This window comes from Malaclemys terrapin, chromosome 5, assembly GCF_027887155.1.
Source record: "Malaclemys terrapin pileata isolate rMalTer1 chromosome 5, rMalTer1.hap1, whole genome shotgun sequence".
In the NCBI taxonomy this organism is placed as follows: domain Eukaryota; kingdom Metazoa; phylum Chordata; order Testudines; family Emydidae; genus Malaclemys; species Malaclemys terrapin.
In genome coordinates this window covers 116,282,188-116,304,638 of record NC_071509.1, presented here as the reverse complement: position 1 = coordinate 116,304,638, position 22,451 = coordinate 116,282,188, and the positions used below count along the sequence as shown (strand labels likewise).

Below are 22,451 nucleotides of genomic sequence, written 5' to 3'. Positions count from 1 at the left end.
AGCTCAGACTGTAAGAGCCGAGCTGCTGGCTTCTGGCAGCCCTCCCCTACCTCAGGACCCAGAGCTGGCTGGACACGTCCCTTCCCCCGGCTCCAACTGAGCTGCTCGGCTCCGCCCCCTCAGACTTACAGAGCAGAGCTGCAGGAGCCAGCGTTACCGGCTTCAGGCAGCACCCCCCCTGCCTCGGGACCTTGCACCGTGGGAGCAGCTCAGCTGGAGCCGGGTAGGAGAAGTGCCTGGCTGGGGGCTCGGGGTCCGGAGGCGGGGGGGGGGGGTGCTGCCTGAAGCCAGTAGCGCTTGCTCGGGCAGCTTGGCTCTGTAAATCTGAGAGAGGAGGAGTGGAGCAGAGCCACAGGGGGAGAGGAAGTGCCGGCCATTTTCCCGGACATGTGTGGCTTTTCAGCAATTCCCCCCGGACGGGGGTTTGATTGCTGAAAAGCCGGACATGTCCGGGAAAAAGAGGACGTATGGTAACCCTAGATAACATTGCAGGACATATTAAATGTTATAGCATGTTGGATATGAATTCATGGAATAGAAAGATTTTATAATTTTAGTAATTTGTTATTGTAACATTTGTATATACTTTTGCAAATATTAGGGGACCAAGTTAAGATTGAGTGAGTGGTATAAGTCTGTAGGATTATAGAGCAGTGGGGAATTCACTGGAACCTTGTTCGTGTCCAGATTTCCCCCCACAACTAGCGGAATGTTTATCAAACTATTTTTTGTGGATGTTAGAGGGGGATTTTTTTTTTTTTAAATTGACCTACAGTACAAAAACCAAAGCTACAGGTTTAAAAAAGCATGATATTTAAGAAAGTCAGGTAAAGGAAATGCAGACAAAGCTTCTGCACTGTTTTATCTTTGTATGCATAAATAAAGACTACTTGTTTTTAACTTTGCACCAGTAGTTTAAATAAAGTAAATGTTTAATAAACTCAAACATCAGCAATCTTGCTGTATATTATACAGATCTACCTTCAATTAATTTACTAACATGCAATTAAGTTTAAAAATATTTGTATGCAGAATCACTGAAATATATATTTAGAAAATATCTACATTGTGAACAAAGTTGAATACCTGTGAGGAAAACAAAAAGCCAAGTGCCAAAGCCTTTTAAAGAAGTTGAAACTTTTAAAATTTAGAAGGATACTTCAAGATATTTAAGATTTTTCTGTTCTAAACTACTGAAAAAAATTGTTGCTTTATACTGATTTATTTGAAGTCCTTCTATTGACTCAGATGCCAACCTACTTTGAGATTTTTTGGGGTGTTTATGAAAAAAAAATTAAGAATGTTGCTTGGATCAGCCTCTAGTGCCAAAGGTGTAAAGCTAAATACAGTTGGGGAAGGGGGACTCGTCTAGCCTAGCACTTTGAATGCTTGTCATGAATTTTAGATACACTTCTGTGAATGTTAGAGCAATAGGGACCCCCCACCCCACCCAGAAACTGGGACCTTTCCCTCTCCCCACTTCCAGAACCAGTCCAAGACCTCTATCCCTGCCTCCCCACCTCCATGAAACCGGGACCTCTCTACAGCCCTCCTTATTGTATTCCTGACCCCCACTCTCAAGCACAGAGAAGGGGAGGATCAGTCCTGGGAAAGCTACCTATGGTCCTTAATTACCTTGGCCAGACGTGGGCCCGGACCTTCCGGGGATGATCTTCCTCCATTGCATTCCCCCTGTCCTCTTCTGCCACTGCCTCTCTGGCTTTTCCTCCCCTGCAAGCTGTGCAGTGAGGGTCTGATAGCAGGCAAACTCCAGTGACTGACTGTGAAGTCTGGGGTGCTAGACTCAATACCCAAGCCACAGGCTGCCGTAACTGCACAAAACACTCTAAAGGTACACTACTCAGGGATAGAAGACCCCTGGCACAGCCGTGGCTGACCCAGGTCAGTTGATTTGGGCTTGCGGGTCTAAAAAAAATTGCTGTGTAGATGTTTGGGCTGGGGCTGGAGCTTGAGCTCTGGGACCCTCCATCCTCGCCCCTTCAAGATCACTGCCTCTTGCTTCCTATCATCCTCACCGCACAGTCTATGCACGTGCCCCAAAGGCAGTGAAGAAGAACATCCCCCTGTGGTTGTGGTGCTATTTGCGGTGTTAGTCAGCGCCAAGTGGTTGTGAATGCCACATACATGTAAGCTTTGCAAAACTAGCAGATGTAAAGTGTGGGTTCATCATTTCAGAATTAAATATAAAAATCAGGTGGGTTACAAAAAAATTATGGATTTACTGTTGACTAAACTCCATTAAAAAGTATTTTAAAACTATATTAAAATAAATTACCACCACAAATATTAGTATCTTGTAAGTTCACAGTTATTCACTGAAGTTGGGTAACTGTCTGGCATTAGAATTTTCAGGCATCAGTTAAGTGAAAAGTCAGTATGAATTTTGCTGGTCATATGTAACTTGACTGGCATGATGGAAGAGGACATAAGTTTATAAAAAAAAAAAAAAAGCTCTTGAAACACAATGTCTTACCTATGACTGCTTCCTGGGCTTTCTCCCTGTTAAATTATAAATAAAATCAATGTAATTAAGATAAGCCATTATCTACATCTAAATATACAAACTAACTAATCTACATTTATTAAAAAAACAACAACCAAGCTTTCACAGACAAAAGTTTTAAGATCAGGAGCAACACCCATATGTAATTAGAGATCCAACAGAATGAGCTACAAGCATCCTCTTTTTCCATCTTCACCTTTCTAAGTAACAGGCAGCTAGTCTCAGCCTGTCTGCATTGTGATAGAATGCTGGCACCCTGAGAAAGGAGGGTCTTTCTTGAATAGGTAGACCACAAGGCAGGTCTTCTCTTATGGTCTCCAGCTTGTTTTGGCCATTAAAGAGCTGGTGGGATCAGGTTTCTCCCCTGCACATGATAGCCAGCAACATGCAGAAACTACATGGGACATATAAAGCAGGCTGATGGGCCATTTGTTAAATAGCGCAACTTATCACCACCTTTTGCTCTTTATCCAGGAGTAGAACATGGGCAACTTCGGTACTGTCCATGGGTGAAGAGAGCTGCATGGCTGCTGCCTGAAAAACTTCAGATTCCTAAAGACCTAATGGTGAAGATTCCACTCTTCCTAGTCTGGCCACTTAGCTAGTCTCCCCTTACATCACCCTTCTCCCAGATGTGAAGCACTCTTGCGTAAAAAGGGTGTTTTTCAGCCCACGTGAAAAATACATTAGTTTCCCTCTGAAGCGTTTTGGACCTAGGGACCTCCATGTTTCTTGACATGACTTGCCAACATATTGTCCATCATTATCAGCATGTGCTTGTTTGGAAGTGAAGTTGTGAGGCCTATTTTGGTCCTTTTGAATGGCTTGTCACTTGAGCCAATTTATGCACAAGCAGAGTGAGAGAACTGCATAAAACTTGAATTGACATTCCTCCAGTGTGTTGCCCAGACAGGCAACTTTCAAGTTTTCATATTCCGGTCTGGCTCGGATACAGTACCACTGGGTGAATCTTCTACTCTGTACCAACCAGATCAGCGATACGTTTACCTCATTCTACATTAACCTGGGAGGAGGTGACCTATGCAACTTGGGTCTTTGTTTCAGGTCAGTCTACAGTGTTCCCAAACTGGGGTTCGCGAAATGTTACAGGGAGTTCTCGGGGAAAAAAATCCCTAATGGCGGACAGAGCTGTCCCTAGGTACCCCGGGCAGCACGGGGCCTGCAGTCCGGAGCCCCTGGACTTCCAAGAGCTAAGCAGAGCAAAGCAAGCATATCTATCAACTGAGGAGATTTAAACTTCAAGACTCCTTATAAGAAATGGAAAGGGAGATGGATATTTTTTGCTGTTTTTAAAATTAAATAGGCAGCTAGTATTGTTTTTAAAATTATTATGAAGAACAAGTTTAAGCTTTGTTGTAACGTGCATCGTTTGCCTGGACTGCTCAAGACCTGAATGCGTGTGTAGGAGGAACTCTTTGAGTTGACTTCTTAAATACCTTCATGCTGTTTCACACCTGATACTCGTTGATGAAACATAGGAGTCTTGTCTTATAACAGGCTTATTCAAAGTGATCTAAGCTATGAAAGTGAGAAACCAGTGACTGACACGTGCCACCGTTTATTTTTAAGAAAGTTTTTTAAAGCCGTTGTGTAAGGACATTTCTAAGCAGCAGTCACAGAACTATTTGCACTTCACAGATGGTTGAAAATGCCACTTTTGACCTAGTGCCTCAGCATACTTGAACTATGCTGGTATCCATTATAAACCCACACCTCGTAGATTACTGCTATGTACAGACATTGGAACCACAAAGGATGCCAATCCTGTTTACTGAAGGTGCAAAAGAGATAAGTAATGGTCACTGTTTAAATTTTGCAGTACCAACATTTAAACAAGTTCATTCTTAGATAGCAAAAATGGGCAGAGCGATACCCTATATGCAGTAATTTCACTCTTGTGCCAGATGACAGCATGTCTTCGAATGCATTATGGGCCACATGGACAGAGTCCAACTGCCTCCAGGTCCCTGAGAAGTTCTATAACTGTACCTCCTGAATGGTGGTTTTTTTTTTTTTTTTGGGGGGGGGGAGGTTGGGAGTTGCCAGGGAGTTGGGAAAAGAGGCTTGTTGACACAGAAATTCCCTCTTTGCAACTTAAGGTTTTTGAAGGAAAGTAGTAATGAAGGATGGACTGAAAGCAACTCCCTGCAGCATTAGTGAACTACTTCCTTGTGTTAGGCTTCAGAAATGAAGTGAGGCATTACCAAAGACTAAGTCCAACGCACACATTCCTACATGGAGCTAAAGACACTGACTCCAGTGCTTCTACCAGTTCAAGTTAGAGCTTATAATAGTTCAGGTGCCAAACTCAGATTCTCTGTATGAAAGCATGCTGTACTGCCACTACTCAACTGATATGGGGAATGTTTGTGTTTTACCAAAAGATTACAGTTAGCCAAGTATTCCTACTCTTATGTAGGATACCCCTACAGACTGAATCTTTATCAGGTATAATTTTTTTCATAAGTCCCATTATAATAATCCTGCACTTCCCTTTGCAGTCCCACTTCTCTCCATCCCCCATAACCAGATAAATATTATTTACTACTATCCTAGAGGAAGAAAATCAAGTCCCGGTAGCGTCAAAGAAATACCAGTAACTCCTTTATGAAGAGACCAATGCAGAAGTTAGCTGCAGCCAGAAGGGTTAGCAAGATGTGGATCTTGGGACTACAAATAAATTTTTTACAAGTATGAAAGTGTGTTGAATTACTGAGTGCTGTATTGTGAAACCCAAGTACTTACCTCATCACTTTCCACTAGATTCTCAAACTGCAAAGAAAAACACAGAGTATACAAGATTACTGACAAGCAGTTATTGCGATACAAACACCACACTTCAATGAACACAAATAAAAATCAGCATAATTACAACATGTTTACCTATTAGGCATATTTTGTGGAAACGCTGCTCCAATTAAAGCTGAAGACAAGAATATTCAATTATCAAATCTTCTACTTTGTGAAGAGCTATTGCTTTTGGAGTGTGACCAGCTTCCCTACAAACATAGCTTGTAAGTTGTTTTCTTCTACACAGAATGTAATAATTAAGAGGGTAAGAGTTAGAATTAAGAGTTTTGTTGCATTTCATTGCATTTGGTATTATACAGTGCCCCGAGCAACTCCGCTAGGAGGGTAATTTATGGTTTTATTAATTAATGACTGATTAATTCTCTCAAGCTCACGTATTCTGATATGAATAAGAGCCATAAAACTATCAGTTATAGGCACTAGAGACACAGAAGTACTGTATATTAGTATAAAAGTGCACCATAGCCAAAAGCTGTATTGCAAGCTACCTCTAACACTAAAATATTAAAATAAATGAAATTCATGACATGTTTTCTGAAAAATATTCATAGGGCAAAAATAATTAACTTATAAAAACAAATAAATTGCCGATACAAAAGCTCTAGGCACCGTTGACATCTCTGAAGAAATAAATACAAGCTTTCCTCAGCAAAAGATGGAAAACCCTCTCTTCCAGCTATGGATCCTAACCTCTTAAAATGGTCCCAGTCTCCCCTCCCCGAATCTGCGTCCTGGAAAGCTGCAGCACAGATATACCTCTTTCACAGAGAGACCTCAATTCATCCCTTTCCGCATTGGGGATATACAGTAACAAATTCAGGTGGAATAATTAGTTACTTGAAACAGAAACCAGGATTCTAAGCAAGATGACAACTTTGCATATCAGGGAGTAAGAGCCAATGAAAACATTAGGGTGCTTTATAAAGGGATCTAAGCACAGAAGGCTGAATCCAAAATATATTCAGCCTTACAAGTTGCACAAGCCACTGCAGTAGGTTGACCTATCACAAAGATCAAAATAAAACCAACAGAAGCCATCCAGCACTGCATTCTACATCTATAGTGGAGTCAATCTACTAGCATCGGTGGGCAGCTCAGCTCACAGGAGTTCCTATAAGGTACAGAATAACTACTATAAATGGGAAAGGAGAAACTGGTCTAAGCCATCTAGGAGATTAAGAAAAGGACAGAACTGTCTTTCCACATCAGTCTGCTGTTGCAGGGAACACTCTCACACTGACAGATTCATGCTGCACAAGGGGAGATTTTTATGTCCACATAACCTTCTGTTTCCCTTGCTGACAGCCAAGTAAGGTAGCAATTGTAGCTACTACAAATTTCTCCCCAACAATGCCAAGTTCCACCCTGAGGAAAGAGCTGTCCTCAAGTTCTTGGAACAAGGGCATGTGTGCTATATTGACATGTTCTATGAACACACTCAACCCTGTTATTCCCCATGAACCTGACAGGTCAGGCAAGTGACAGACTCTGCCCTTAGCTAAATGGATAGTCTTTAATAGTGCAACGATAGAGATGCTTCCTTGCTTGAAAGTCAGGATTTTCCTGTCAACACAGAGTAGCCTCCACAGTTGGTGGATCTTGAGAGATCAGATCAGATTCTGTGATCCAGCAGATTAAATTAGGATGCATTTACAATGGCAAAAATGTGATATATTTCACTCCCAGTATAGCAGTAGTGAAAGCTGTAATATAGACAGGACTTGAGAATTTTTGCTATTGTCTCATCTGCTGCTGGACAGAGCACAGAAAACTAATACTGTGATTCCTATATGCATTACAGTGTAGAATATTGACATGCCTAAGTCTTTTTACTTGATCAAGAGAAATGGCAAGACTATTACTATTTCATGATTCACTTAGTGCATTAGTCTGATATAGTGTTAAGAGGCTCCATTTTATGTAAACAATGACAAGTGCCAGAAAGTCTGGTTGGGGTGCAACTTTTAAAAAAAGGTTTCAATGCTTAGGGGAAAAAAGTACTTACCTCTATAGTGAAGTGTTCTCCAGTTGAACATGTTCTAAAATACTTTGATCTAGAAAATAAACCCATAATTTCATTGCAGGTTAGTAGTTCTACAGTTCAAATATCTTCTCAAAATATTCTAAAAAAAATATTTATGACAGAATGAATTCAGGTCTGATAGTTACATCACTACCATTTTAATCACAAAATTAGAAGGAGCTCAAGAGCAAAATACTTCAAAAGCCATTGTGAATTCATTTTAATGTTTAGGCGTAAGCTAATTTATTACTGTCAACTATTAATAGAGTTATATTAACTGATGCACCATATTACAGGGGAAACAAACTGGAGTGTGAAAAATACTTGTGTCTGAGGATGTAAAAACGTTTTTTCAAATTGGAAGGAAGGTGCAAAAAGAATAAACTCCTTTCCCAGTGAAGGAGTAATGTATCAGGATGCTGATTGCTTTGCATTTGCTGCCATTGAGCATTTTTATTTTTAAACTGTATTAACCAGTTTTAGTACATTTTACCTATTTCCCTCAAGACACACAATTCTGGCCAGCCTCTGAAAAACTCATTGCTCACGGTATGACTCATTATGCCTGCTAGCAGTGTTCTATGTAACAAATGCCAGCTTGTAGAGTGTCATTCTTTGACTGTTTACTGATGTAGCTAGGGGGCTAACCTTTTATATCTCTTGTTTCTTCAGAAAGATTACTGATTTATCAAAAAAAAAAAAAAAGCATCAAGAAACAAGGTAGTAAACCAGCACCATTTGACTTGCCAGTACTCCATGGATCACAATTTGGGAACCAAATGACATTTTTGGCAGAGGGTGGTTGAGCATAGCAACCACAGAGATCCAAGCCTTTCTTTGAGTCACTGACTGACTTAAGTATATCTTAAGGAGTCAGGCGAGTATAATAAGGAGTTTATCCAAGACTTTCAACCAAGACTTTTTTTTCCAGGCTATCACCCCTTAAGTCAGAATATTGGCTCTCAAACAGCAGACCACTGCTGTTTTAGGTATGGTTGTATTTATACATTATATATTCTAGCACAGGTGTAAATAAAAAACTACTGTTCTGTCCAGAAATAACTTCCAGGGTAACCCAACCGTGACTGCTCTCTCTCATTGTTAGAGGAGCTTTTCTAGACCTTCAGCTCCCAAAATGTTTTGCACCACAGAGAAAGAGCACATGTGCACACACACCACACATTTAAAAAAGAAAGAGTGAAATTAAGAAAAGAAAAATTTAGGCTGACACTAGGAAAACTTCTAGACTGGTGAGATGTACTAGGCTGTGGAATAGTCTCCGAGAGTTTTGAGAAAACAGCTACCCTGTTTCCCCGAAAATAAGACAGTGTCTTATATTAATTTTTGCTCCCAAAGATGCGCTAGGTCTTATTTTCAGGGGATGTCTTATTTTTCAGAAATGAAAAATGCCTTATTATCGGTGGATGCCTTATTATCGGAGAGGTCTTATTATTGGGGGGATGCCTTATATTACAACGAGAGGCAAAACTGTAAGTAGGCCTTATTTTCGGAGGATGTCTTATTTTCGGGGAAACAGGGTATGTTACAGCAAGCCCAATGGACTGCAACAAGTATAGGAGGGCCCAAATAAAGCCCAGTTCCTTGACTCATGTAACTGGGTTGGAAAGAACAGACAATATGCTGAAGCCCAGAACTCCACATAGCCATATAACTCCACTCTTGAGAGGCAGATTCCTCAGGCAAGTATCAGCAACATAACTGTCATGTTGACTACACTGAAGGCAGAATATTGAAGAAAAACAAATTATTTAGGTTACATGCCTTCATCGGGTTTGCAGTTAGAAATCAATGGGCCCTAAGTTACTTCAGTGACAATGAAAATCCTTATGTGCCTAACTTTAGCCTCCTGTTTTTGAAAATTTCAGACTGTTTTTAAAAAAGTTCACATTAAGTTTAACATTATAAAATGAAAGCAATTTTGTTTTGAAGTAAAAGCTTTTATGCCACTAAAAGTTTCTTTTCTTTTTTTTTTTTAAATAAAAATACAATTTTTGCCCTGATGCTAAAAACACTCAGGCACAAGCTTAACATTAAGCAAAAGCAGGCTGACTGATGTCAGTGGGACTATTCATAAGCATAGTTATGTATCTGAAATGTTTCCAGAATCAGGGCCTTAATTTTCAATTTTGATTTCTGCCAATACCAACGTTGCAAAATTCAATAAATATACCCTACCCGTAGTGGCATTTTAAAAACTGCATTTATGATTCCGTTATTATTTAGTTTGTTAAGTTTTAATCTAAAGTTGCAATAGCATAAATTTCCAAATGAGTTTTAAAAAGCCTCAGATTTAAATTAATGATTTTTTTTTGTAAAAACAAACAAAACAAAAAACCCCCAAGCCATTTAAATTGCTTCCCCATGTTGCTTTCGTTTTCAGCTCACAATAGCATCAAGTTTAAAAATGGTCTCCAGAATGCATACCTTCTGTTTTAAACTGAATAATTGTCTAAAGGGATGGATAAAAAGCAACAGAAGAGGCATCTTGTGTCACTTGACTCTGTTGTTCCCTCTTATGTACAGAAATGATAAGTGTGGGCCTTTGAGGAACTCAGTGCCCTGAAATCCCACTAAGGTTATAGATGACATGAGGGTACTGGGCACCTCTCAGGGTAGGGCCCAGAGTGAACACGGAAGGAGTGGGGAAAATATTGCTTTCGTCACCCCTTACCATTTGTCTCATTAGTACATCATTAGTATGCATATGTATATTATGTTCTGATATTCTATATTTAAATACTGATACATTTGATTATTTTCTTGAAAGAACTTTTAAGAGAAAAGGCTACAGTTTTGCTTCACTTCTCCATCTCTTGCAACTCATACAAAATCATGACCTTTTGGACATTACAGGTTAGCCAATTAAACCTTTAAAGTTGATATATCTAGAGAAGAATGACAAAATATTGTATGGGAAAAAGAGACATACAGGGTTCACATTTACACCTCCATGGAAGGAGTAAATAAGCTAAATACAACCCTGTTTAAGTAGTTGGGGGGGGTGTGTTATATTAAAATCTTGTTAATAAAATTAGATATGCAAGAACATGGACATATAGAAAGTTATTCAAAAAAATTTAAATTGATTTTGTTTTACTTATGTGATATAAATGTTTATGCTTTAATCTTATTAGGCAAATTATAACAAAAAAGAAAATGCCAGGAGCTCCAATTATATTTATTCCCCACAGCTGCCTTTTATGAATGATGTGATCTCTCTAGGAGCAAAGAGAAAAAGCTTATGATTGAGGACAGGGACAAACTAGACCTGACCTACTTTTTAATACGGCTGGAGGCCAGAGACATTAAGTTTTATTTGAAGAGCAATATTAACAGAAATTTGTTTCAGGGCACAATTAAAAATGATAATTTTAAAACGGACCAAATTCTGTAGCTTAGCAGGCAGCTTAGGCAACCTTTCTTGTTGTTCCCACTGAGAACTCAATTACTACAGTAATTCATATAGCAAACACTTTGCTAAAAAGCAATTTTAAAATAGTCTCTGCAATTTCATACAAAGATAAATTCAATTTAGATTAGTGTTTGTGAAGTGCTTTGCAAGCCTCATATATAAATGCACTAAAATGCAAAATAAACAGTAAAGAATTCTTAGCCTGAGCATTTACAAGAGATCTCTCCAATTTTATAGTTTGAGACTTCCACTGCATACAACAATGAAGGTGAAGCACTAATTTCCTCAGAGAGGCTGAACCTTCTTCCATAAGTGATTACCATTACCTTCAATGGGAGCAGCATCAGATCCCATAAGTATGGATCTGTGTTCATTAACAGTATGGTTTGGAACCTGGGATTTCTGCCAATTTTATCAGTAAAATTCACTTTACACAGCATTTACTACAGAGGTCTTCAGAATTCCTGAACTCTCTCAACTCATAGACTCATAGACTTTAAGGTCAGAAGGGACCATTATGATCATCTGGTCTGACCCCCTGCATGATGCAGGCCGCAAGACCCTTCCCTGGACTTTGCCGTTGAAGTCCCCAATCCTGTGTTTTAGTGACTTCAATCGGCTGAGACCCTCCTGCTAGTGATCCCTGCCCCATGCTGCGGAGGAAGGCGAAAAACCTCCAGAGGCTCAGCCAATCTACCCTGGAGGAAAATTCCTTCCCGACCCCAAATATGGCGATCAGTAATACCCCGAGCATATAGGCAAGAGTCTCTAGCCTGACCCTTGTTGGCCATTATGCTATTCATGTACCATTGCTTGGTCTTCCTTGGCTACTATGTTTTACCATTAAACCATTCCCTCCATAAACTTATCCAACTTAATCTTAAAACCAGACAGGTCCGTCGCCCCCACCGTTTCCCTCGGAAGGCCGTTCCAATATTTCACCCCTCTGACGGTCAGAAACCTTCGTCTAATTTCAAGCCTGAACTTCCCCACGGCCAGTTTATATCCATTCGTTCTCGTGTCCACATTAGTACTAAGCTGGAATAATTCCTCTCCCTCCCTTGTATTAACCCCTCTGATATATTTGAAGATAGCAATCATATCCCCCCTCAGCCTTCGCTTTGTCAGACTAAACAACCCAAGCTCCTCTAGTCTCTTTTCATACGACAGGTTTTCCATTCCTCTGATCATCTTAGTCGCCCTTCTCTGCACCCGTTCCAGTTTGAGTTCATCTTTTTTAAACATGGGAGACCAGAACTGCACACAGTACTCCAAATGAGGTCTCACCAGCGCCTTATACAACGGAAGCAGGACCTCCCTATCCCTACTAGATATACCTCGCCTAATACACCAAGACCGCATTGGCTTTTTTCACCGCCACGTCACATTGTCGACTCATAGTCATCCTGCGGTCCACAAGGACCCCTAGGTCCTTCTCCTCTTCCGTTACTTCTAACCAATGCGTCCCCATCTTGTAACTAAAATTGTTATTATTCATCCCCAAGTGCATCACCTTACACTTTTCACTATTAAATTTCATCCTATTTCTGATACTCCAATTCACAAGCTCATTCAAGTCTCCCTGCAGAATATCCCTGTCCTCCTCCGAGTTTGCAACTCCTCCCACCTTCGTATCATCCGCAAACTTTATCAGCCCACTCTTGCAATCGGTCCCGAGGTCAGTTATAAATAGATTAAATAAAATGGGTCCCAAAACTGAACCTTGAGGCACTCCACTAGTAACCTCCCTCCAGCCCGACAATTCACCCTTTAATACGACCCGCTGCATTCTCCCCATTAACCAATTCCTTATCCACCTCTGGATTTTCATTTCGATCCCCATGTTTTTCATTTTAACCAATAATTCCTCATGGGTACTGTATCAAACGCTTTACTGAAATCCAGGTATATTAGGTCCACCGCATTTCCCTTATCTAATAAGTCCGTTACTTTCTCAAAGAAGGAGATCAGATTCATTTGGCACGATCTGCCCTTCGTAAAACCATGCTGTAATTTATCGCATTTGCCATTAACCTCAAGGTCCTCAACTAGTTTCTCTTTCAGAATTTTCTCCAGCACCTTGCACACTACTGATGTTAAACTAACAGGCCTATAGTTACCTGGGTCACTTTTTTCCCCTTTCTTGAAAATAGGAACCACATTGGCTATTCTCCAGTCTAACGGGACCACCCCCGAGTTTACAGATTCATTAAATATAATTGCTAATGGGCCTATTTCCCGCGCCAATTCCTTCAATATTCTCGGATGAAGATCGCCGGTCCACTTAGTCACATTAAGGTGTTCTAGTTTTGTTTCTACCTCGGATGCGGTAATCCCCCATCCTGTATGCCCCTCTGTAACGATGCTAGTATCCCTAATACCTTCATTGGCCTCATTAAACACCGATGCAAAATATTCATTGAGATATTGCGCCATGCCTAGATTATCTTTAATCTCCTCTCCGGCTATAGTCTTCAGCGGTCCCACTTCTTCTTCCTTTGCTTTCTTCCTATTTATATGGCTGTAAAACCTCTTGCTATTGCTTTTAATTCCCCTTGCTAAGTCCAACTCTACATGGCCTTTCTCACTCTCTCTCTACATTCTCTGACTTCACTAAGGTAAGTTTCCTTACTTATCCCTCCCCTCTTCCACTCTTTGTACGCTTTCTGTTTTTTCCTAATCGCCCCTTTCAGTCGGTCGCTCATCCAGCTCGGTCTAAATCTCTTGCTTAGTAATCTTTTTCCCTTTTTGGGGATACAGGCCTCTGACAGCTCATGCATCTTTAACTTAAAGTAATCCCAGGCTTCTTCTGCCTTTAGATCCCTTAATACGTTTGCCCAATCCACTTCCCCTACCAGTCCCCTTAATTTGTTAAAATTGGCCTTTTTAAAATTATAAACCCTAGTCTTTGACTTAATTCTGGTACTCCTTCCATTTAGTTTAAACCGAATTAGCTCATGATCACTGGAGCCCAAGTTGTCCCCCACTACCACTTCCTCAACAAGGTCCTCACTACTTACCAGAATCAAATCTAAAATGGCCTCCCCCCTCGTCGGCTCAGCTACCACTTGATAAAGGAATTGATCCGCAAGCACATCTAGGAACATCTGAGCCCTATTATTGCTACTAGCGTTTGTTCCCCAATCTATATCCGGGAAGTTAAAGTCCCCCATAATTACACAGTTTCTATTAGTATTTACTTCCCTTAATACATTAAATAGTTCCTTATCCATATCCTGGGTCGATCCCGGCGGTCTATAGCACACCCCAAGCACTATCCCCGGAGAGGCTCTAGTAGTCCTTTTACCCAGCTTGAGTATCGCCCAGACGGACTCCGTGTTTTCTATTCCATCCACTATTATTTCTTTACAGCTTATTTCACTATTGACATACAATGCCACCCCCCCACCTTTACCGTTATCCCGGTCTTTCCTAAACAGCACATACCCCTCCATACCTGCATTCCAGTCGTGACTGCCATTCCACCACGTTTCAGTTATTCCTACGATATCCGGTTTCAATTCTCGGACCAAGAGCTCCAATTCCTCCATTTTATTACCTAGGCTTCTCGCATTACTAATACCATAATATTCTCTCCCCCCTCCCACAGTTCTATGAAACATCTACCAGATTCACAACTTTCTAACGTCTAACTTTCCCTTTCTCAGTTGCTCATAACTTATTGGAAAAAATAAATCTTTCTAGACTGAAAGCTTTCGTGTTGGCTATCAGCAGCGAGGTGATTATTTTTAATCTTTGGGCAAAATATTTGTTCAGCATATACTAAAGGCAAATATTTATTAAATATCTATAAAAATATATTAAAGACCTTCCCCAAAGACTACGCTTAGATTTTTACAGATGCTAATTCATTCATATTTGGCTTACATTGCAGATATCAAGACCCCAAAAAGAACACAAATTTGGTCAGTTTATTAACTTATAAACTTTTTTCTAAATACAAGCATAGCAGAATTTGTGTGTGGGGGGGATTTCATCACTCAAAAGCCACAGTTGTTCAGAATGTTGATAAAAGCATGAAATGTTTTAACTTTTGATCAAGCTAAACTCCAAGTCAGTTTAAAGCTAGGGGGAGTGTGCGCACGCATGCACATGTGTGCATGTCCAACCCGTTCTTAAAAAAATCCAAGGATGGGGATTCCACAACCTCCCTTGGAAGCCTATTCCAATCCTTAACTATTCTTATAGTTGAACATTTTTCTTAATATCTAATCTAAATCTCCCTAATATTTCCAGTGGCCATGGAAAACAATGATTACTGTGCTCTTTATCACAGCCCTTAACATATTTGAAGACTTATCAGGTCCCCTCCTTCAGTCATCTTTTCTCAAGACTAAACATGTCTAGTTTTTTTTGTTTTTTTCTTTTTAAACCTTTCCTCATAGGTCAGGTTTTCTAAACCTTTAGCATTTTTGTTACTCTTCTTTGAACTCTCTCCAATTTATTCGTATCTTTCTTAAAGTGTGGCACCCCAGAACTGGGCACAGTACTCCAGTTGAGGCCTCACCAGTGCAAAGTACAGTGAGACAATTACTTTCATGGGTAACATACAACACTTGTTAACATGCCCCAAAATGATATTAGCTTTTTCCACAACTGCATCACACTGCTGACTCATTCAATTTGTGATCCACTACAATCCTTCTAGATCCTTTTTGGCAGTACTACCATCTAGCCAGTTATTCATTTCATAGTTACGCATTTTATTTGTCCTTCCTAAGTATAACACTTTGCACTTGTCTTTACTAAATTTCACCTGGTTTAATTCAGATCAAGTCTCCAATGTGTCAAGGTCATTTTGAATCCTAATCCTGTCCTCTGAAGTGCTTGCAACACCTCCAAACTTGGTGTCATCTGCAAATTTTATAAGCATGCTCTCCCCTCCATTATTCAAGTCATTGATGAAAATATTGACCAGTACTGAACCCAGGAGTGGGAGGATGTATCTAGTGGGGCTCCGTAGGGGTTAGTCCTGGGTTCAGTACTGGCAAGTTTCTGCGCAACTAATTATACCACTTTTATTAAAGCGCTGGAATTAAACTGCTGTTGGAGTGTCCACACTGGGTTCCTTGTGATGGTGGAGTGCATCCACATTAGCATCTCTTGCAACCGCAAAGAGAGCAGTGCACTATGGTAGCTATCCCACTGTGCAACTGGCCTCAGGGTGCTTTGGGAAGGGTTTTCAATGCCTCATGGAGCAGGCACAGCATCACATGATGCATGTTTCCCAATCCCATTGTTCCATGGGCCTCCTGCTACATTGCTAGCTGCTTTTCAACTGACGGGAGGAGGGAGGGAAGTGTGTGTGCCAGGAAGTAAGTGTGTGTATGGGGGGTGGGTGGGGGAAGAGAGGGAAGAAGAGGGTGTGTTTTGCGGGACAGAGAGTGTGTCAACATGCCGTCTTGTAAATTCAGACAGCGGAAGGAAGCAACCAGTCCTGAGGCGGGAGAAACCCCAACATCAGCCCCCTGCCTCCCTCTCCAGCTCTCTGCACAGCAATCTCTCTCTCTCTCTCACACACACACCCCTCTGTGTTCAACATTAATAGTTTGCTTTGTGTCCCAGAGCAGATCAGCACAGCATGCCATGGCTGTCAGAAAGGGAGCTTGGTGCAGCCAAGTTCAAACAATGAGCAGAGCAGCCACTTTAGGGATTATGGGACACTTCCGGAGGCCAACTGATTGCTTTCTGCACTGTAATGTGTTTACACTGCCAATACAGCACTAGAGCTAGGGTGACCAGACAGCAAGTGTGAAAAATTGGGATGGGGGTGGGGGGGTAATAGGAGCCTATATAAGAAAGAGATCCAAAAATCGGGACTGTCCCTATAAAAATGGGACATCTGGTCACCCTAGCTGAAGCCTCTGGGTTTTAAGGTTTATGATTCTCATTGGGGTGGTTTTTTTGCACCGCTGCAACTGAGGCGTTTCTGAGCACTAAGTGGCCTGGCAATGTATACACGTCAGGAGTTACACTGCAGAAAGCTGCTTTACTGCACAGAAACTTGCCAGTGTAGACAAGGCCATATTGTGTCTTGGCCTTTTTTTTTTTTTGTTCCTAGATGCTTGTGCTATTCTTTTATAGGTCTCCTTCGCAATTCATCCATAGTTCTATTTCTTATAAAAGATTCCTTTTTGATTTTCAGTCCATTAAAGAGCTCCTGATATGAAAAATAGTAAAAAGCCAATGTGGATCTTTCATTCACACTGGGATAGTTTGCAGTTGTTGTGCCTTTAATACTGTTTCCTGGGGAAACTTACAGCCCTCCTAAACTCCTTTATCACCTGAGATTTTCTTCCCATGGGATCTTACCTAGCAGGTCTTTGAGTTTGTTAAAGTCTGCCTTTTTGAAGTCCACTGACCTTATTTTGCTGCTCTCTCCTTAATTGCCTTTGAATCAGGAAATCTATCAATTCATGATCACTTTTACCCAAACTACCTTACCAGATTCACAACCAGTTCCTTCCTGCTGGTCAGAATCAAACTATACGTCAGAATTCTAAATTTACACCCTCTCTGGACACTGCTAAATTACCTTTACCAGAGATTACTTTTATTCCTGAAGTCATAATTACTGTTGGAGAACAAAGGATTTACCTTGTGAAAGTACCAGAAGGCACCAACTCCCAGCAGCAAGTTTTCAATATAATTTCCTAAGTAGCATTAGAGTCCTAGGGCTAATTTACATTAGAAAATAAGATCAAGCAACCTACGCTCAAGGGCATGAAGAATACACACCCCTGAGTGGCACAGTTAAACTGATCTAAGGCCCTGCGTAGACTGCGCTAGGTTGATGGAAGAATTCTTCTATTACCTACACCGATGGGAGAAGCCCCCCCTTGGTGTAGGTAACATCTACAATGAAGCTACAGCGGCACAGCTGCAGCATTTCAAATGTAGACAAGCCCCTTGAGTCTTCCACAAGGTTTTGCTAAGACCTCAAGTTGAAACTGTGAGTGTCAAGTTCTCCCATTACCTCTTTAGAGGAAGGGGGAACTCGCCAGCTCCAACAAGCGAGAACCGAGGCTCACACAAGTTAGGTGAGTTTGAGCACCCTAGGTATGACAGGTGCTGGCCATAAGAAATGGTTTCACTCACTGGATTCTGTCCAGGCTGGAGGCCCGAGGCATGGGGGGGGGGGGGGGAATCACCTCCCAGAGCTTCCTCCAGGCCACAGCGCCACCTGGCACCTCGCCAAACCCCCTTCCCCACCCGCCGCCTCCATCTACCCTTCCCAGGTACACCCCGCCGGGCCCGATCCCGAGCCAGCCCCGCCCCCGCCCGTGCCAGGCCCCGCTTCCTGCCCTGCCAGCGGCACATTTACCCCCGGCCCACCCCCATCTCAGGGAAAGAACAGACAGACCAGCCCGCCCAGCCCCCCCCCGGCTGGGAAGCCGCCGTGCCGCTGCCAGGCCCTTCCACCCCGCCGGGATCCGGGGGTGGGAGTGCGGGGTAACGACCGCGCGAGACCCGGCCGAGTCCTCCCCCATCCCACCCGGCGCAGGGCGGAGCCAGCCCGGGCCGGCGCCTCCCCGCCCCAGGGGGCTGCTCCTTCCGCCTTACCCTCCGCCTCGCTGGATCCGCCCCGCTTCTCTCCGCAAGAAAAGGCCGCAGCACCACTGCGCCCAGCAGTTCCCCATCGCATACTGGGGGCAGCCCCAGGCCTCGGCCCGACCCCGGGCACCGGCCGTTACCAGCCCGGAATCAAACGGCCCCTCTGCGGCGCGCGCCACCGCCGCCCAACGGCAGCGGCATCAATGGCGGGGACCCGGCTCTGCCCAAACAGGCGGCTACGCTCGCTGCGGAGGGGGAAGGAGCGCCCGGCCGAAGCTCCCCTCCGCCAGCCTCATGGCCCCGCAGCTCCAGCTACCGCTCCCCCGGCGCGCAGCCCGAGCAGCTGCCTGGTGCACCCGGCCGCTGAGTGCCGCATGCGACCCACGGCGGGAGGAGGTGACAGGTGCGAGCATGCGTAGTAGGGAAAGCCTGTTCCCTACGCCCCCACCTGCTCCTCCCCTCGCCTCATCCTAGGCAAGGCTTTCCCCTAGCGCCTGCCCAGCCCCTTTAACTCTCCTCCTGCCTGGATCCATGCCCAGGGACTCTCCCACCCTGCTCCCCTCCTAATCCCCCGTCCCAGTCCCTTAGACCCTCTCAGGCTCTTTCCCCATCTCCCTTCCTGAGGCAGCACTGTGCCCCTAAGCTCAGGTTAGTAGCTCTCCAGGATTGTCATGGAATCTCCAGGAATTAAAGATGAATCTTTAATTAGAGATTGCATCATGTAATGAAACCTCCAGGATACAGCCAACCAAAACTGGCAGCCCTACCACAAGCCTTCAACAACTCTTGAGTCAGGTCCCCAAAAGGCAGGAGAAAGGTCTAAAGACACCATGAGACTTAAAAAAAATTGGCCTTCCTTCAGGTTTGCTGAGCTCATGGTTTCAAGCTTTTTCTCTCTGAGGCTAACGACAAGAACCCTCTTGAAATAGAGAGAAAAAAAAAAAAAAAGAGGAGAATCTCAAACACCATATTGTGGGAGATGCAAGGTGACCTTCCTAGGTTTCAAGGAAATAAAGAGCCACTATGAAAAACGCATCTTTAAAGAGACCATACACTGGATGCTTTATTCATAGTACAAAAAAATCACACAGTGAATGAACTTTTACGTTGTTCCATTGCTGCAACTCCAAGTTGGATAAAGGTCATAGGACAGCAGCCATCAAATATGGAATGTTTCTTACATAAGAGGTTGTGACGGTGCTGCCCATGGGAGCCAGTTGAGGTTACTCAATTAGGGTGAACTGCAAACACAACAGGGCAGACAAACCCCAGAAGCTGGTGGTTATTCTAATACTTAAATTTACCAAGCCAGCAGAAAACAGTTTCTATAGTACCTTACTGGTTACTCAGAAGTCCGAACAGTGCAGTTCCCTTAAAGTACCCAGCCTGAGGCCTCCGTTCAGATACACTTGTCAGATATGATGATGATTACTGAAAATCTTATATAAAAGAAAAGGTTCTTCCAATCCCAAAGGAACAGTCACCTACCCAGGTTCAATTATAACTTGGATCTTACCCAAAATACATGCTATAGCCAATTTTTATTAGCTAAACTAAAAATTAAAGAAAAAAGTGTTGGTTAAAAGATTAATATACATACAGACTTTAATTCAATTTTTGACGTACAGCTAGATAGAGGTGAGCTTGTTGTTGCCAAAAGTCCTTTTAGAAATAGTTCATAGGTTATAGTCCAATGTCCATATTCAGGGTGGCTCCAGTCAACGACTGGGGATCTCAATCCTTGTGGCTTAAGGTTTCCCCTTCTTGAAACCCAGAGCAGATCTGAGATCAAGTAGGATCGTGTTCCCAGGGTTCTTATACATTCCCAGCAGCCTTGTGGCCTGAGAAAACAATAGGCTTAATTCTCCTTCCAAACATCCTGGCAATTAGCACAGGGTAATTTATCCATTAAGCAGTTCAGATCCAGGTTACCACAACCTTCAAAAGAGACATATAGACAATAATACTATTTCACTCAATATCACCACAAATGTTAATATTTCTTTTTTGATCTTTGAATTAAAACTATAGCAATAGACAAGACTTGTTTGCTTACATCTCAAGACCCGAACAAATATCTACCCTTGAGATCTCTAACAATGCAGACTTGCATTTCAAAGCTCTACCTATTTACCTATCTTCCTAGCCAGTCTCTAAAGTTCACCCATGGGTCAGGTCAGTTGATGAGTTAACTAACTCTTTCTGGCCCTGTCACCTTCCAATGAAATACTACATTACACTCATAACATCACAGGAGTGTTCACAACATTTAGGATCATCCTAATCACCAGTGGTTGGTAATCCTAGTCTAAAGCATTCCCCTGAGAGTGCCTGGGTTTCAAGATGAAGCCTCAGCTATACTGTGCCAGTCAATTGCAGATAAATGTGTGTGGCGTGGAGTAGGGAGGGCAAATGAAGGAGAGGGAGTCTCTCTGGTGGCACAGGCCTTACCTATTGAATGCTTCACAGATCAGGACCTCTGCCTAGGAATTGATCCAAACCTGGAAGAGAATCCAACACAGGGTGCAGAGTACCAGTGCTTTCTTTGGATTTAGCAGGCTGACTTCTCTGTGGTAGACAAGCTGCAGTTTTTGTGTGGTCTTAGGTTTTAATCTCAGGTAGAGGAGTAGTTCAGCCTGGAGGTAACGGGCTGGGTCATTATGACTAAAGCACTGCTGCACAGGGTGCTGTTCTCTTGCTAGGTGAAGCTGAAAGAAAGCAAGCGTGCTGATGTTGAAAATAAGCATTTAAGAGAATTGAAGAATCCAACACTACCCAAGGCTATATGCTACTTCGAGCACTGGTGGGCAAATGCCATTAATTATATAATTACAAAACCAAAATTAAGATAGGTGTATATGTTTGTCACCCTCTAGGTCAAGGACCTAGTTTCTTATGTATTCGTGCAGCACTTTGCATGATGGGGACTCAATTCTGATTATGGCTTCTTTGCTATGAGGCTATGATGCATGTTATTTCTCCAGCATGCTTTCTCCTTCCCAATAGTACACCTATATATCTTTCCCAGATTTGACTCAAACTGGCTGTTAGTCATCTAGATACTGCTAGGGTGACCAGATGACCCACTACTAGGGGCTTTGTCTTATATACATAACTATACTTCCCCTGATCCTGATTTTTCACAGGTAAAATCTCTCCCGGGGAAACAGCAGCAGTCTATCGTGATGCTTTGGCATCTGTCAGAGAGGAACAAAGGAAACCAGCTTACTACAACACTGACAAGCCCTACAGGATACAGTGCAGCAACACCGCATTTAAGTGTGTGGCAATTCTTCAAAAAGGGCCATAATTTTGGAGTTTAATGTTTCATATACAATTTGAAAGCTCATTTTATTTACATTTAGATAAAGTATGACATGGCACTATCAAGGGGTGCCATAAACCTGTAGGCAAGGTGAAATAATGTACCCGAAATGAGAAAATGTCACTTTTTGCAAAGTTCCAGAAACATTGCAACATGATTATGACTACAGTTTTACTGTTTGAGTTAATGTCAACATCTTATTGTGGTATGCATGGGTCAAAGCTATCGAACCGCAATGTATTAAAATAATTTTATTGGTTTTGCTTGAGCAAGTTTTCCCCCCAGAAGTGGTTAAGCTGTTTAGCAAGTAGCAAAAATGGCAAAATGTCAACATTTTGCCATGTACTAACATGGAACGCTTTCACATGGCATATTTTTAATTGTCAAAGTATCTCAGAAAACTAAATCACTTCTATATTTTAAACTGAAAATTGCTGACCAAATCAGTATCACACTGAAGGCAGTGCAGCATAAGCAGTAGATTACCTGCCCATAGTTTGTACTGTATAACACGTAAATATAGTTATACATGAATTTCCAATGTAATGCTTCTCCAGTTGTAAGCTTTTGTACATACCATCTAGCCTGCCTGGTAGAAGGTTTTATTTGTAATTGCCTATGCATGCAGTAATAACTGATGCATGCAGTAATAGCCTTTGAAATATTCCAGAAAGTAGCTTTTTAATTCACTGACAGTTATGAACAGGATGATATTAGTGTTAGAAATGACAATATACAG

The 22,451-nt window shown here is 42.2% G+C and overlaps 1 protein-coding gene across 2 annotated transcripts in view; it reads right to left on the bottom strand.

Moving 5' to 3' along the window:
• Positions 1–18,803, bottom strand: part of AP1AR (adaptor related protein complex 1 associated regulatory protein) — a 35,969-nt gene extending 17,166 nt beyond the window's left edge. The window contains exons 1-4 of one of the 2 annotated variants that reach the window (XM_054030070.1): positions 18,397–18,803; positions 7,362–7,410; positions 5,291–5,317; positions 2,495–2,520 (exon numbers count right to left, since the gene is read on the bottom strand). In XM_054030070.1, the coding sequence (XP_053886045.1) occupies positions 2,495–2,520; positions 5,291–5,317; positions 7,362–7,410; positions 18,397–18,473 (179 nt within the window). In that variant the 5' untranslated portion in view covers positions 18,474–18,803. The remainder of the gene's footprint in view (positions 1–2,494; positions 2,521–5,290; positions 5,318–7,361; positions 7,411–18,396) is intronic. The other variant, XM_054030069.1, reaches the window with a different exon arrangement.
• Between the last annotated feature and the right edge of the window lie 3,648 nt (positions 18,804–22,451).